At 38.4% G+C, this 17,496-nt stretch overlaps 1 protein-coding gene across 1 annotated transcript in view; it reads right to left on the bottom strand.

The window, feature by feature from the left end:
* The window catches only part of MARK4 (microtubule affinity regulating kinase 4), a 3,074,992-nt gene that overhangs the window by 3,038,380 nt on the left and 19,116 nt on the right, over positions 1-17,496 (bottom strand). Inside the window, exon 2 of the mRNA XM_044080464.1 lies at positions 17,101-17,298. Within this exon, the coding sequence (XP_043936399.1) occupies positions 17,101-17,298 (198 nt within the window). The remainder of the gene's footprint in view (positions 1-17,100; positions 17,299-17,496) is intronic.

Genomic DNA, 17,496 nt, shown 5'->3' on the forward strand with positions numbered 1-17,496 from the left:
TCAATGAAATGGACATATGGATGAGATATCTTGATGACTGCTGGATGGTGCAGAGAGCTGATGTGGAACTCCTGTGGAATTTTTAGAATATATGAATGGCAATATCTGGGGTATTGAATTTAAGCTGACTTATTCAAGAACGGAAATAACATTTTTGGATGTTTTGGTAAAAAGAACATATACCAACACTCTGGAGAGTGATATATTCAGAAAGTTTTATCAATTCAATACCCTATTACGTGCCAACAGTTCCCACCCCCAGCATGTCATCAAGAACATCCCTAAGTCTCAATTTATTCGTGTCAAACGGATTTGTTCCAGGACCTCCACATATGACCTTTACAGAAGGGATCTTATTTCCAGGTTTAAGAGTAGGGGCTATCAAGGGGGTGACATCAAAAAGGCTAATCACTTTGTGAACCAGCAAGATAGAACTGAGTTATTAACTTACCGGGTTCAGGATGCTGCCAACTCAGATTTGCTGAGACTGGTTACAACTTATGGGAGAAATACTGTTGGTTTTATGAATATTATTCGCAATCATTGGCACTTGTTAAAATTGGATGAAGTCCTCAAGAATTATGTAGGGGGATCTATGTCATTTTTCATTTCGTAAAGGGCGGTCTTTGGGATCTCTTAGTCACTACAAGAGGGTTTATAGTAAGGATATAGACTAGTCTACTCAAACCAATGTATTTGGTGGCTCAATATTGGGTTGTTACCCATGTGGTCATTGTACCTATTGCCCTAGGGTGTTGAAATGTCAGACCTTTTCTTCACATAATTGTCCACAAGTTTACAATGTTTTATATGCTTTGTTAATTGCAGTACTTCTTGGGTGATCTATTTGGCCCAGTGCAGTTGTCAAGCATTTTATGTTGGACAAACTTCCCGTCCTTTTAAGGTTAGGATAGGGGAACATCTTAGTGATATTAAGAATAAAAAGGGTTCTAGTAATTTCTACACACCCTACGGGCAATTTTTGTTTTATGGGTCTTTGATCACATTAAGGTCAGGCATAAATAATCTCATGTTCTACATGAAATGCTTACTAATAAAGAAAAAATGTGGATTATTAAATTGGGGGCCCTTTTTCCTCCGGGTCTGAACGATCACTTTTGAAGCATTTATATTTGCATTTTTTATTTTTTATACATTATTTCTTATACATTATATTTTTTATATATCATTATTTTTGTTAATACATAGCATTGAACATTTTTTATGTGGATAGTAAATTGTGCATTATTATTATATGCACTAGAAGGCGCTCCTTGTATTTTCTACGAACTTCTTTATAAGTACAGTAAACAGCATGTTGGTGTGGTTTTTTTGCATCATGTTTGGTTGGTGAGGAAGGCTTTGCTGAAACAGATACAACCATGATGGTGTACGGTTATTACTTTTTGCTGTTTCATTTTGAAATAAACCAGTAATGCCTATGTTACAGGAGTTGGGTTCTGGCCTCTTTTTTTGAATTACTTCTGGGTTTGGCTGTGCACATGCCATTCGTGCAGGGGCTTTTTTGGTTCTATCCTCTAAAGTACCTCAGTCTTGATGACGCAGTTGAATTTTTTAATACTACCTTCCTGAGCATCCTTAATTACCATGCCCCCATAAGACTTTCCTGAATCAAAGCACAACCCTCCCAATGGCTATCGAAAACCAGCAAGTCAGAAATGAAAAACAGGGATAAAGCCTGGGAGCACTGGCGCAAAACCAAAACCCCCTCAACTAAACAGAAATTCCTAGAACTACGCAACAGTCAAAAAGCTAATAAAACAGGACAAATTCCAGTAATACCAGTCTGCCCTAGACTCCTCCCAACACAGCCCCAAAAAATTCTGGTCCTCCACCCAGGTAAAGTCAGTGCCCCTCCTCCTAACATCCCTCACTCCTCAGAAAATATTGCTACCTCATTCAACAAACACTTCACACAAACCATACGATCACTAGCTAAACAACACAACCCCCCTCTCCTCCAACCCACACCTTTAACTAGTAATCGCCCCACTGTCTTCTCTTTTTCTCCTGTACCTACCTCCAACATAAAAAAACTCTTAACTAAACTTAAGCCCACCAGATTAGCAGCAGACAACCTCCCAAGTGAATACCTACAAATCGCAGCTGATGCACTGGCCTACACAATATCTATCTTGATTAACCGAATTCTGTCAGAAAGTTACATTCCCACACTGTGGAAAGTATCACATATAATTCCCCTCCAAAAAGGCGGACCCTCCACAGAACTAACCAATTACCGTCCCATAGCTATTCTCTCTCCACTCTCCAAAATACTAGAGAGATGCATACACTCTCAGGTCTCAGACTACCTCCTTACTAACAACCTCCTTTCCAATACTCAGCATGGTTTCCGACCAAACCATAGCACCACCATTGCCTTACTCTCCTTTACTAACACTATCCTTCAGCATAAAAACAATGGCTATCTCTCCTCTGCTACTTTCCTAGACCTATCTAAATATCTAAAGCATTTGACATGGTCCCACACAACTTATCTCTGTCCTCAATAAGCTATCCTTCTCACTATCAGTCACCAACTGGTTTCAGAGTTACCTGTCTGACAGCAAACAATCCGTTGTATGGCAGAATGACAAATCTCCCCAAATACCCGTCTCCGTAGGGGTTCCCCAAGGATTCATCCTTGGACTCCTACTCTTCTCTGTTTTCACCAATAATCTAGCCTCTGGCACCAAACATGGTGCACTCATACAATACGCAGATGACTCAAACATCATCTGCTCAGCCCAGTCCCTACCTAAACTGCAAAAAGTCACACAGGAAGCCTTTTCCTCTGTTGAAACTTGGTTATCTGAAGCCCAATTAATACTCAACCCAAATAAAACTAAACTACTCATCTTCCAACCCACCACACATACTCAAAACTCTCACTTTAACATCACAGCAACAGACAACACCACTATATACTGAACACACCAAATTGCTAGGAGTGGAAATAAACAATAAAATAAAATTTGACATTCACATATCCATGACATAAAAAAGTCCACAAAAAACTAGGAGAGCTATACAGAAATAAGCAACTTCTCACCAAAGCAGCAAAGATTTCAATAGCAAATTCCCATCTTATCTCCACCCTACTTTATGCCTCTCCAATATACACCAACCTAAGGCAATACAATCTAAACATGCTAGAGACCTGCTACAACAAAACTCCCAAATTCGCCACAGGGGCATCCTACCGTAGTCAACACTGTCTCTCACTTGCTGAACTGGGCTGGCTTGAACTCCCTCACCTCCTTCAAAGGTATCAACTCTCACTCGCCCACAAACTAGTAAACCATCCACTAAATGTCCCATCCCTCCAGAATCTACTTCAACAATATCGCACCACCAGACCACTAAGATCCAGCAACAAATATCACTTGCAGATCACTAAAGCCAATAAATCGCTGGTAAAGCACTATTCTCTTGCACCATAGCCAAATTATGGAACTCCCTCCCACCCACAATTACCTCCATACCATTATGCACCCACTTCAAAACTTTACTAAAAACGCACCTAAAAACATGCTGGCTATGAACTTGCAACTCCCACTCTAATATCACCCACCCCCATCCAACAACTACCTTTCTTTCCACTCCACTAACTACCTTGATTATAGCAAGCTCAGATGCTCATAAGCCAGTACTTATTATACAGCAGGAACAACTTCTTGCAACATTTGTTAATGTCTGTTATGTACTTCACAGATAAAGATTCTAGTTGTCTATTGATGTACTATGTTCTTCATCTGTAAATATGTTGTAAGTAATTGCTATGTAAATTGTTAATCGCTATGTAATCCAATGTAACTACTGACTGTTTATTTTAACTGTGGAGCTTTTCTCCCCGGGCTTCTGCTGAAAATGGACCTATGCCCACTCGGACACTCCCGGTCAACAAATATAAATAAATTATATATATATATATATATATATATATATATATATATATATATATATATATACACACACACACACACATATACACATATATATATATATATATATATATATATTAAAATATTTACACACATATGCACTGGGGATGCACAAGCCAGTGCATTTCTTTGTGCCGGTCCCAAGCTCGGATAAATGGGGAGGATTGCATCAGGAAGGGCATCTGGCATAAAATTTTGTCAAATCATACATGCAGAAAACAGTACAGAAATTCATACTGGATTGGTCGAGGCCCGGGTTAACGACGACTGCCACCAGTACTGTTGGCTAACAAGGTGCTGGCGGAAATTGGGCTACTGTTGGCCGGAGGAGAAGAGGTGGAAGGCATGCCCGAAGGCAGGTAAAGGCTAGGATTGTGACAGTGAGGGTCGGAACTTTGAATGTTGGTAGTATGACTGGTATAGGGAGAGAGCTAGCTGATATGATGGACCGAAGGACGGTTGATATATTGTGTGTGCAAGAGACCAGATGGAAGGGGAGCAAGGCTAGGTGTAGCGGAGGTGGTTTCAAATTGTTTTATCATATATATATATATATATATATATATATATACGTATGTATGTATTTGTGTGTGTGTGTATAAATATATATGTATATATATATTTATATAGTATGTGTGTGTGTATGTATATTTATATATGTCTGTGCGTTTTTATACATATATATATATATATATAGATATAGATATGTGTGTACACAGAATATAGCCCTTCCACAGAACTAACCAGTTACCACCCCATAGCTATTCTCTCTCTACTCTTCAAAATACTAGAGAGATGCATTCACTCTCAGGTCTCGTACTACCTCCTTTCCAGTACTCAGCATGGTTTCCGACTAAACCATAGCATCACCACTGCCTTACTCTCCTTTACTAACACTATCCTTCAGCATAAAAACAATGGCTATCTCTCCTCTGCTACTTTCCTAGACTTATCTAAAGCATTTGACATGGTCCCAGACCAACAACTTATCTCTGTCCTCAATAACCTAACCTTCTCTCAGTCAGTCACCAACTGGTTTCAGAGTTACCTGTCTGACCGCCAACAATCCGTTGTATGGAAGAATGACACATCTCCCCAACAACCTGTCGCCATAGGGGTTCCCCAAGGATCCGTCCTTAGACCCCTAGTCTTCTCTGTTTTTACCAATAATCTAGCCACTGCCACCAAACATGACACACTCACACAATGCGCAGATGACTCAACCATCATCTTCTCAGCCCAGTCCCTACCCAAACTGCAAAAGGTCACAGATGAAGCCTTTTCCTCTGTTGAAACGTGGTTATCCGATGCCCAATTAATACTCAACCCAAACAAAACTAAACTACTCATCTTCTAACCCACCAAACATACTCAAAACAACTCTCACTGTAACATCACAGCAAAAGACAACACCACTATATACCCAACTGAACACAAAATTGCTAGGAGTGGAAATAAACAGAAACTAAAATTTGACATTCACATATCCATGACCATAAAAATTGTCCACAAAAAACTAGGAGCGTTATACAGAAATAGGCAACTTCTCACCAAAGCAGCAAAGATTTCAATCGCACATTCCCACCTTATCTCCACCCTACTTTATGCCTCTCCAATATATACCAACCTAAGGCAATGCAATCTAAACAAGCTAGAGACCTGCTACAACAAAATCGCCAATTTCGCCACAGGAGCATCCTACCGTAGTCACCACTGTCTCTCAGTTGCTGAACTGGGCTTGCATGAACTCCCTCACCTCCTTCAATGGTATCAACTCTCACTCGCCCACAAACTAGTAAACCATCCACTAAATGTCCCATCCCTCCAGAATCTACTCCAACCCTATCGCACCACCAGACCACTAAGATCCAGCAACAAAAATCACTTGCAGATCACTAAAGCCGATAACTCTGCGGGTGAAGCACTATCCTCTTGCACCATAGCCAAATTATGGAACTCCCTCCCACCCACAATTACCTCCATACCATCATGCACCCACTTCAAAACTTTACTAAAAGCGCACCTAAAAACATGCTGGCTATCACCTTGCAACTCCCACTCTAATATCACCCACTCCATCCAACCACTGCCTTTCTTTCCACTCCACTAACTACCTTGATTACAGCAAGCTCAGATGCTCATTAGCCTAGTACTTATTATACAGCAGGAACATCTTCTTGTAACATTTGTTAATGTCTGTTATGTACTTCACAGATAAATATACTAGTTGTCTCCTGATGTGCTATGTTCTTCATCTGTAAATCTGTTGTAAGAAATTGCTATGTTAAATTGTTAATTGCTATGTACTCCAATGTAACTACTGTCTGTTTATTTTAACTGCGGACCTTTTCTCCCCGGGCCTCTGCTGAAAATGGACCTACGTCCAGTCGGACACTCTTGGTTAACAAATGTAAATAAAGTAAATAAAATAAAACAATTGGTGTTGTGGAGGTAAGACAAGCATTTGACAACATTAATAGAACAATGATATTCCAGAGGGAAGGAGAATGTAAGAAAATACCACTGTTTATGGGTCTTGATTAGAGAAGGCATTCAAAAAAGTAAGCTGGGATTTCAAGAGTGGAGCAATGGAAGTATTTGCATATCCTGATACAATAAGGTTATTAATTAGAAGGATATATGCAGGATCAGAGGCAAGAATTAAAGTGGAAGGATTTCTCTCTGTTATTTACTTTATATTTTCACCCTTTTGCAAAAAAAAAAAAAAAAACAAGGGACTCAGAAATGTAAGGATATAATTGGTATGGTAATCAAGAAAAGCTTTATTTGCAGAGGATATTATTTTGCACTTCATAAATCCAAAAAAAGATATCAATGTTACAGAATGTTTTGAGAGAGTTTCAAGTCTTTTGGGGATATAAATTTAATGAAGATGAAACAAAGGCTACAGCCATAAATTATGTACCCACACATGAATTGCTGGGCAAGAATTAAATGGGGTGACTTGATCCTTCCAATCAAACAATGTGGTTTAGCATTATCTGATTTGAAGGGATATTTTAGAGCTACATATATAAAGTTCATATAAATAGCACAAGGAGAAGGTAATAATTCAAAATCCTAAGGAAAGACCATTGGGGTAAAATCTAAGATAGCAAAGTCTTCCTCAGAAAAAAAAAAAAAAAAAAATCAACCAACCCCCAGAATAAATCACTGGTAGCTGCATGACGATGATGAAACAGAGGAGAAGTTCAAGAAATAAAGACAGTCGGATTTTGGATGCAGATCCTTAAGGGGAAGAAGAACTACGCTAACACGAGAATGGAGTAACGAGATTTTGCCAAAAGGACTTAACACAAGTAATGGTACAGAAAAGTAAGCAAGAGGAGGTTGGAATTTACTGTAGAAAACTGGCAAAAGAACCAAGGAACTGAGCAAATAACTAAAGAGGGAAAGGCAATAGAATGAGAAGGCCAAGAAGACATTTCAACTGCAGGCTAGAGACTAACTTCCCTACCAGGGACTGATGCTAGTGTACAAAAGGGATAGAGGAGTCTTAAGTGAAGGACCTGTTGTGGTAGAGTATTTTGGATGAAAAAAGAACTAGAAAAGAAGCCGCTGTTAAAAAAGGGATAATTAGTGGGTCATATAAAATACTGCATGATCACTATAGCAATCAATGAAAGGAGGTTAGAAAAGATTGGAAAAAGAGACTGGAAAAAAACTACAAGAGAAAAAAGAGAGAACATATATTGGCTCCCAAGTATGCAACAATGTCTAGAACTTTTAACATCTTTGTTTGGAACAGTTTGCATACGTATTTTTATACCCCAAGCAGTCTTCAATAATTTTTCCTCAGATAGACAGCAAATGTTGGAGGTGTAATGAAGAAATAGGTAACTGGGAACATATGTTTTGGGAATGTAATGAGATGGCAGATTTTAATAATTCCCTACAGAGTTTCCTGTCAGAAACAATGTGTGTGAAAAAGGAATGGCAATGCTGGAACAAATCTTAAAACAACGCTGCCAAATGATTTTAAACTTTTAATGAAATTTCCGAACAGGAAATATTACACAAAGTACTATAAAAACTAGGAAAACTTGAGGACTTGCGTTCAAATTATATAGAAGAACTTCATCAGACACGGATCATAAAATTCTGGCAGCTTAAGTAACAGCACAATTCACTTGATTGGTCACAGACAACACCCCCTTCTTCATGCATATTAAAAACACACCCACAAAATATGAAATATTTAAAGACTTGCATAAACAATGTCTAATAATGTGAACACCAATCATAAAATACAGAACACCATAGAAAAGCATCTGATAACATCTAATAAAGAATTATTACGGCAAATAAGGATCAATGCCGATAGTTGGCACGAATGTTTTTATAGTACTTTGTATAACATTTTGCATTTGGAAATTTCATTCAAAGTTTGAAATCATTTGGCAGCATTATACCTTGTTTTAAGAGTTGTTCCAGCATCGCTGTTCCTTTTTTATAAGTCAGTTTTGGTACAGCTTCCAGTTTTGTTGGCATTTTTTGTATGACGGCGGTTGAGAAATAACCCGTGTCTCCAGAACTTTACTCCCAGTCTGGGAGTGAAGAAATGGAAAGAAGCATTGGGAACCTAACTTTATTAATACAGTAGCTTATTCAGAAAATGGACAATTTATATCAGCATTTGGGAGTGGTTCCCTCAACAACATTTAATTCCATGCTGGACTACATTCAGGGAAGCATATACAAATTGCATAGAGTCCCGTTCTCAGGAATGTGATTAAGTATGGGGCCAATGAGGAATGAGATTTTAAATAATTATAACAATAATTCAACAACACAATAGTATTGCGACTAATCCACCAGGATGCCCTTCTACTGTTATTTCATCTGACAACGCTGGCGGCGGTATGGAGGTGAGACACCTTCCACTGATGGAGGATGCTCAACCTTTAAAAGACTGGTTACAAACAGGTTTTAATTTCAAACGATTAAATATAACAAATGCTATAATTTATTTAAAAATGTAAGAAATATTAACCTTAAATTAATGTATGAACAGACTTTGATAGACAATAGAATTAATAAATTTGATATAAGCAGCATCAATAATCCATCTCTACACCTCATTAGCAGTTTACAAGAGAATCTGTAAGTTGGACCTCAAGAGGATGTCTACTTGTAAACAAATATAGATATAAAGTGATGAGAGAAGGATTTTGGGATATTTACAAGACCAACATGTTAGAATAATGAAACCAGATAACAGGTGAGGGTGATCATAATGGATGCATACGATTATAAGAATGAATAAAATATTAATGACAGATACTTATAAAATGACTTCTATGAATGAAGTAAATGGAGCTTACTGAAAAATGTATGTACAATTAAATATTTTTCTGGAAAGATGTATAGATTTATATCTTTTTAATTATTTGAATATTACAACACCAAGTATTCCTATATTTTGCAGAGTTCCAAACATACATAAGTGTATAGAAAACCCACAAAAGTAGAAAACTCTGGAAACCATGAGGCTTATAAAAATAAAAGGCCTGCTACACAAAGAGGAAAACTCAACTGATCATCCAATTACAGAACAATTGCAATTCTGTCCCATCTATCCAAGATACTCGAAAAATGCACTCACTCACTCACAGCTCCAAAAATGCATTCACTTACAGCTCCTAAACTATCTCCTACAACAAAACCTGCGTACTCCCAACTCAACATGGCTTTCGGCCAAACCATAGCACCACTACTGCCCTGCTTTCTTTTATGCATACTATTGCAGAGGCCCATGACAACAACCAACTCATATCTTTTTCCTAGACTTCTCCAAAGTCTTTGACAGTCTCCCATCCTATCCTATACCAAAAACTCAACCTATCTCCCTGCCTCCCTATCCTGGTTCTCCAGCTACCTCTCTGGCAGCCTACAATCTGTCAGATAGCTCTAATCCTGCTCTCCCTCCATTCCAGTCACTGCAGGTATTCCACATGGTTCTATCCTGGGCCCCCTTCTATTTAATAGTTTTATCAGTTAACTGCACACATCCTGCAAAAAATCAGCCCTAATCCAGTAAGCCGATGATTCAACCCTAATCCCCATCGCTAGCAATATCTCTGAACTCCATACTCAAACACAAGATGCCTTTCTATCCATTGAAAACTGGCTGTCTGATAATCTTCTTATTCTAAACCCAAAGCAAACCAAACTCCTGCTCTTTCTTCCACATTCACTCTCCGATCATAAGTCCATATTTGTTATCACTTCCTCAAATAACACCATCATACAACCAGACCCCCACACCAAGCTTTTAGGTGCAATCACCGATGAACTCAAATTCAACCTAAATATATTCCATTGTTTAAAAAAAATGCACCAGAAACTTGGCTTGCTTTATCATAACAGAACATTTCTAATTGCCCTGCTAGATTCTCTCTGGCACAGGCACTCCTACTTCGCTCCCTTCTTTATGCTGCCCTTGCCCTAACTAACATTCAGTCCACAACCCTGTCCAAACTGCAACAAACATACCATAAAATAGCAAAGTTCATCACCAACTCCCCTAATAACTCACACCACTGCCTGGCACTCAACTCCCTCCAATGGTCTGAACTCCCCCAACTACTCCTATCACAATTTCAAATCATACACCGTACTACACAAACCATCCTCCTGCCCAGGTCTCTCCCCCCTGGTCTCTACATACACCCACTCTAGGATCCTCCTCACCTCTAACCAGCAGCTCCTGGGCATCAATAAATCAAAGAAAACTGTGGTGGGCAAATTACTGTATAAATGTTCCATAGCCCAAGCTTGGAATAAACTTCCTTTAAGCATCCGCTCCATTACCCTCACATCACATTTTAAAAAAGAGCTCAAACTCTATCTACTTAAGAAAACTTGCCCATGTCAGGACCCTATCTAACACCTCCTTTTTTCTTTATATCTCACTCCCATTACAAATCCACTTGTATTAGTCCCAACCTTTTTTCTTTGTGTGACATATGGGTACTTGCTCAGAAATTATAATCTCTTAACAATGAATAATAACCTATTTATGGCTACTGACTTTTCTATTTTTTTATGAATTGCTACTTGTCTAGTTTTGTTTGTATTTTTTTTTCTCACCACTTCTTTTTCTTTTTTTTACCTGTATTGAGGAAAAGCCGAAAGAAGAAGATGACTATTTTTGTATTGTTAAATCTCCACATATTGTAAATTGTTTTTAAATGGAGCTTTTCTTCTTGGGTCACCACTGAAAAAGGGCTACTAACCCAGTTAAATGTCAATAAATAAAAATAGAAAAATAAAATTTATAACATTTTGTGTTAAAATAACTTGAGTAGTGGCAAAAATTTCTGTGACATTTAGATACGTCAGTAAATATTTTTCTTATAAAGTATAAATGCATTTACCATTTTCAAGCCCGCTCCCCCCCCCACACACATACACACACGCAGGCCAGAACTGCCGAGTCAGGTGGCAACCCTATCAACTAGGTGCACTGATTGTTGTTGTGTTTTTCGGCTTTTCCCGGTTAGGGGTTGCCACAGCGGAACTCTGGTCCGCTAATGATAGGTAGTGGATTTTTACGTACCGGGTTACCAGCCCTGACGCACAACCTTCAATGAAGGCACGCCCCATTCACATATGCCTCCACACAGAAGACGCTCTAGCTGAGAATCGAACGGGACAACGTCTTGCTATGAGGTGACAACACTACCGTAGCACCACCACCGCAATTCAACTAGGTGCACTGATACCGTTCATAAAAAGGGGCATTTAAGCTTTGTGCGACATCCTTCCAGAGGGGGGATGCATATCTGGTACATGCAAATCCATTGTAAGAGATTCCCACTGACTTTGAGTCAGTCCTTGCATTGTCAGAGAGCAACCATAATATACAACTGAATTTACTTTAACATACATTTACTATGTGCCCTTGCATTAAGAACACTAAGAAAAGGAAATCAGAAGTACTTAACTGTGTTTAAATGCACATGCACACGTGCGCGTATACACACACACATGCTTTTGTAAAAGTACTTTACATACATATGCATATGCAGAAACACATACACAGTGTGTGTGTGTGTGTGCAATGTGTGCATACAATGAATTATTTATAATAAACAACACATTATAGTTAAGCATTATTAATGTATACATTCTAGTAAATGTTGCTCTTTATGTGTTCCACATGCAATCTTGGTCAATGTCTGTTAGCATTTTATTTGTACTGATAAGTGCATTTAATAATTATTATCTTTGCCAGTGTAGCATATGTTGTGGCTGAAAAGGGTCCAGGGACCAGTTCACTTTCCTGGTTACCAAACTATAAATAAATATGAAATAGAAAAAAAGGAGGGGGAACATGACAGAAATAATTGAGGAACTAGTAAAGCACATTTTACGTCTGCATCATTCATGAGAGAGAAAAATCCTCCCACTGAAGGCATTGGGAAGTAGCAGACAGACTAAGTTTAGAGTCCTACTACTTCTCACTTGTAAAAGGTACAACAAGGATTATTTACTGCAGTGAGAGTTTTCACCCCTCAGCAAGAGAGTATGGGGGAGGGTTTTATCAAGTTTGTTAGGACTACAAAACACTCCTCTTACAAAATCAGTTTTTTATCTGCTTTCTTTTGCTGCAAGTAGCTAACAGCTATTTATAGCACAGATCAAGCTCTGGCAGATAGATAAATGAGTCTCAGTCATGTAAACCGAGAAGCAGGTCTTTTACAGAAGGTGTGTTTAGATGACAGTGTTTCACAGTCCTGTCATTATATTTTAATGGCATGAGAAAACAGCACCACTTTCTTATGTCTGGCATGAGTCATATAAAGAGGACTTGAAATTTACTCTGAGACGGAAGGAAGGAAAGCAAGAAAATAAGGTCACGTTACCAAGGCAGGCCCTATCATCCACCATTAAGAGAGAAACACATTAAAATTGTAAAAGAAGCACTTGGAGAGATTTTGAGGCATTAAAATAGCTCAAAAACAAAGACACAATGAAACAAAAAATATCTTTTGAGTTGTGTTTTCCTTTAATATGCAGGAAGGGGGGGGGGGTTGTCCAGTGACCAATCAAGTGAATTGTGCTGTTATTTAAACTGCCAGAACTTTACGATCTGTGTCTGATGAAGTTCTAAATAATTTGAGCAAAAGTACTCACATTTTTATAGCTTTTATAGTACTTTGTATAATATTTTGTATTTGGAAGTTTCATTAAAAGTTTAAAATCATTTGACAGCATTACACCTTGTTTTAAGAGTCATTCCTGCATTGCTGTTCCTTTTTTATAAGTGGGTTTTGGTCTAGTTTCCAGGAATACTGTGTGAACAAATTGGTAAAACTAAGGAAGTTATTGTTTTGAGCTGGGGCACAGGGTCTAAACTGCCTAGACATAGTAAGGCCTTATTAACTTTAATTATGGTGGTTGCCAAAAAAGCAACTACTAGAAAATGGAAATCAAAGTCTAAGCTAACTGCGTTTAAAGTAATGAATATTATAAAAAACATAAAAGAACTGGAAGATGGATCTTTAGAAAAGGAAAGGAGCAAATTACACAGAAATAAATGCAATACAATGTTCAGGAAGAGGTGGATGAGTGAGGCTGAAGGGAAGGCAGGGATTCACCAGTTATGTAATGTTGGACTAATGACTGTTACAAAGAAAGGAAAGATACATAATACATTTAATTTATGTCAATGGAAAAATATTAATATGGCTTCTTTTCTTTTCTGTTAATGCATGTTTGCCTATATTTTAACTGCGAACTTATTAAAAGTGTTTAAAAATAAAATAAATAAAAAGAAGAGAATTTTGACTAAAAATAAGGAGAGTATTTCCCAGAATGATAAAGCCCTTGTCATTGAAATAAGCAGAGAGATCAGGGACTTAATAAAATCCACCATTGCCAAGTTTGAGGCTAAAATACTCACTCAAGTCAAAGATGATAACAGCACCTTTTTTAGTTAAGCTCGCAATCTGAGAAGCACGATGCAGCAATGTGCTGAGCTAATTATGAACATTACCTACACTGAATCTGAAGATGCAGGAAACCTACTAGACTATAAATTCGGCTCAAACTTTACCACCGTCTTCAACCATCTCACAAGATATACCTGAAACCATACGACATCCAGCAATGAAACAAGTCCTAAAAAAGTGCTATCAAAAGTTAAAAATTTTGCTTTGGTGGTATAGATCAGAGCGTGCTTATGTAACTTTAAGAAGCATTTCCAGATGGAGCACATGCATATAAATACAGAGCATATGCAGCAGTGCCATTTTGAGAGCAGAGCCAGAGTGTTAACATGTATGAGTGTGGTACTCACTGGTCAGTCTGTTTATAAGTTACAAAGCCTCATTTCTGATGCATTTGTCTTTAATCTAGCTGTTTGAACAGAACCCATGAATGTTTGTCTGTTTTATCCTGACCAGAGAAGAGATAGGTGGGCCCTGACAATATTTATGGAAGCATCAGGACAGCGCAGTGGTGCAGCAGTAATATTGTTGCCTCACAGCAAGAGGTTCTCTAGTTCGATTCTCGGCTGGTGCCTTCTGTGCAAAGTCTGCATGTCCTCCCTGCGTTCATGTCTGTTTCCTCCCACGTTTGAAAGACATGCATCTGGAACATTTCTCCCCAGGTCTCCTATGAAAACTGGCTTTGTTCCAAGTCAGACTTTCTAATTAAATAAATAAATATTAATATGTATGAAGCACGATTTAGCTACACACCTAACAACATTGTTCAGTCTCAATCTCCATTCAGGTTTTACCAATTGAATGGAGAGCTTCTACAGTCAATCTCCTGCATAAGGGAGGTCTTTCCACAGATGCAGGCAGTTACAGACACATAAATCTGACCAGCACCATATGAAAAGCCATGGAAACACTTATCATGGAATTAATAAATCAGGACATAGGGAAGCTCCAAATATTGAACCTGTCTCAGTTTGGATTCATCAAGGGTAGGTCATGCTTACTCAGCCTGATGGATTATTTTGAAAAGGTCATCAAAGCAATGGATGAAGGCAAAAATGATACACACCACATACCCTCAACCTCGGCAAAGCTTTAAACACAATTCCCCACAAAGGCATAGTAGAAAAGCTAAATAAACTGGGAATAAACCCCTACGTCATCCACCAAATTATCAACTGGCTCACAAATAGAACTGCAGATAATCAAAATAAGGAAAGTTACCCCCACAAAGAGGCAACTCACCAGTAGCGTCCCCCAAGGCTCTGTGCTGAGACCTCTCTTGTTTGGCATTTACTTTTTGTGAAATGAAGGCCAATAAGATTTCAGAAGATTGCAAGCTAGGTGGAGTCATTGAATCCCTGGATAACTTAGCCATCCTGAAGGAAGATCTGTCCCAAACAAACAAACAGGTATCAGAATCATGGACTGAAAACTAAAGGAGAAAAAATGCATTACTGCATCCTTTGGGAAATCATCTACACCAGGAAATTACCACATTGACAATAGGGATTTGGGAACTTATGTGGATAGGGACATAATTTTCAACCAACATGTGTCCACTGCCATAAATTCCTTATATATTGCACAGCTTATAAACAAAGGGATTGCATCTAAATCGAGAGGTGTATTGTCCCCCTTTACTCAGCCCTAATTAGGCTATTCTTTGAGTACAATGTCCCTTTGGCATGCATCTCTCCACATACGTGCAGGAACACCCACATAGACATCTTACTAAAAGGCTGCAAGGCCTAAACAATATGTTCTACAAGGACCAACTTAAAGCCCTGTCACTATATTCAGCAAGCTACAAAATGCGAAGAGGTAATGTGTGCCTTGCTTACAAGAAATCCGCTAATCAAACAATGATGGACCTACTCCACCTCAGCCAGTCATGTGACATCGGAAATACTCAGTCCAAGGATCTAAACATTTACTGCAACATCAACAGAAGAGTTTGGAGGTATGTCTCACATATGATACCAGTGGAACAGACTCCCCATCGACGTAAACTAAAGTTCATCTTTGCCTGCGTTCAAGAGCAACTTGGATCTATACACGAGTAATAGAAAATTTATTCCAGGATTTGCCCCTGTACAAATGAAGAGAGGCAACTCCTTAATGCTTTAACCCATGCAGGTGTCTCCTCAAATTATGTATGGTACGATCCCAGTTATAAATTACTGACCATGGGATGGTAAGGACAATCTCACATTAAACAATATAGGTTAATTCAAGCAACAAAAGGGAAATTGGCTAGGCGTAAAATGGCCGATAAGGGCATCTAGGCGAGTAATTAGCTATGAAGAAAATGACCAGATCTGAAAACCGATTTGAATAAAGTGACTGAAAAATAACATTAATATAGCACTAATAACGAAAAAGGGAGTGAGTTGTAATTTATCCAATTATATCTCCAGTCCTGGTTTGCTTGAGAAATTTCAAATAAAAAAAAAATAGTAGAAAAGGCATCCTGATTGTAGACCAACTCTGGTCAATATTAAAACCAGCTACCTCTAATTCTTATAGAAATCTGAACCTGAAGGACTTGTGGAGAACGAGGTTACTGTGACAGACAAGTCCTAAAACAGTTACAGGCATTCCACCAGCCAGATGGCATATCTATCTCTTATAGTGGAAAGAATGTCTATAAATATGAAGTGCTTGGAGCCATATCAGCCAGGGCTACCATGGTGAGACCTGGAAGTACGCAGTTTTTTCTACTTGAAATTTTATGAGCAGAAAAAATATCAAGAGTACTGGAGCATCCATGTGCATGCCCCTCTTGACTAAGGAGAACGTGTTCAGCTGTCATATCACTCTGCCATGGTGAAGGAAATAGAACTTGGGACAAACAGTACTCAGCCCTGTAGCAAACCAAATGACCTTTGCATGCCCAAACACAGAATACAACTACAATTACTGGCACATGTGCATGCTCATTTCAGTATGCATTGTTATATTTCTTTATGAAGTTCTAAAATGCATAAGCTATTACTAACTGCACGAGAAAATTCTGCTTCCAAGTTCATACTTTTAAGCTAGCTTTTGACCCAAATGACTAAAATATTCAAATTATTTCAACAAAAAAACTATCGTTAGTAACTTTTAAAATAGACAACTGGAAATCTGAACATGAAGGGTGAAAAAATGTTGTTTACCTCTCTTCCAGTAAGAATGTGCCGTGCTAGCTTAACTTTTGCAAAGTTGCCTTTGCCAATGGTTTTCAGTAGTCGGTAGTTGCCAATATGGGGCTGTTCATCTGTGCAGGAGGCAATGGAGTTCCGACAACGTGCTCCCAATGAGCGGTTGGACCAAGTGGAGCCCTTCTCAGACCTGCTGCCCATCAGTGTAGAATACTGCAAAGAATAAAACATGAATAAAGATGGAGTCAGATAAAACAGTTTTTGTGAAGGGCAGTTCCCTATTTTGAACAAAACTCAGCGATTTAATTAATAATGTACATCACAGTACCCTCTGCAAAGTAGGGTGCAATGACATACATTTCCTTTAGTCACAGTAAAGGCAAATATGCCCAGCCAGATTCCATGTCTCAT

The sequence above is a fragment of the Protopterus annectens genome, chromosome 1.part0, assembly GCF_019279795.1.
Source record: "Protopterus annectens isolate FY-2018-M chromosome 1.part0, PAN1.0, whole genome shotgun sequence".
NCBI lineage: Eukaryota > Metazoa > Chordata > Ceratodontiformes > Protopteridae > Protopterus > Protopterus annectens.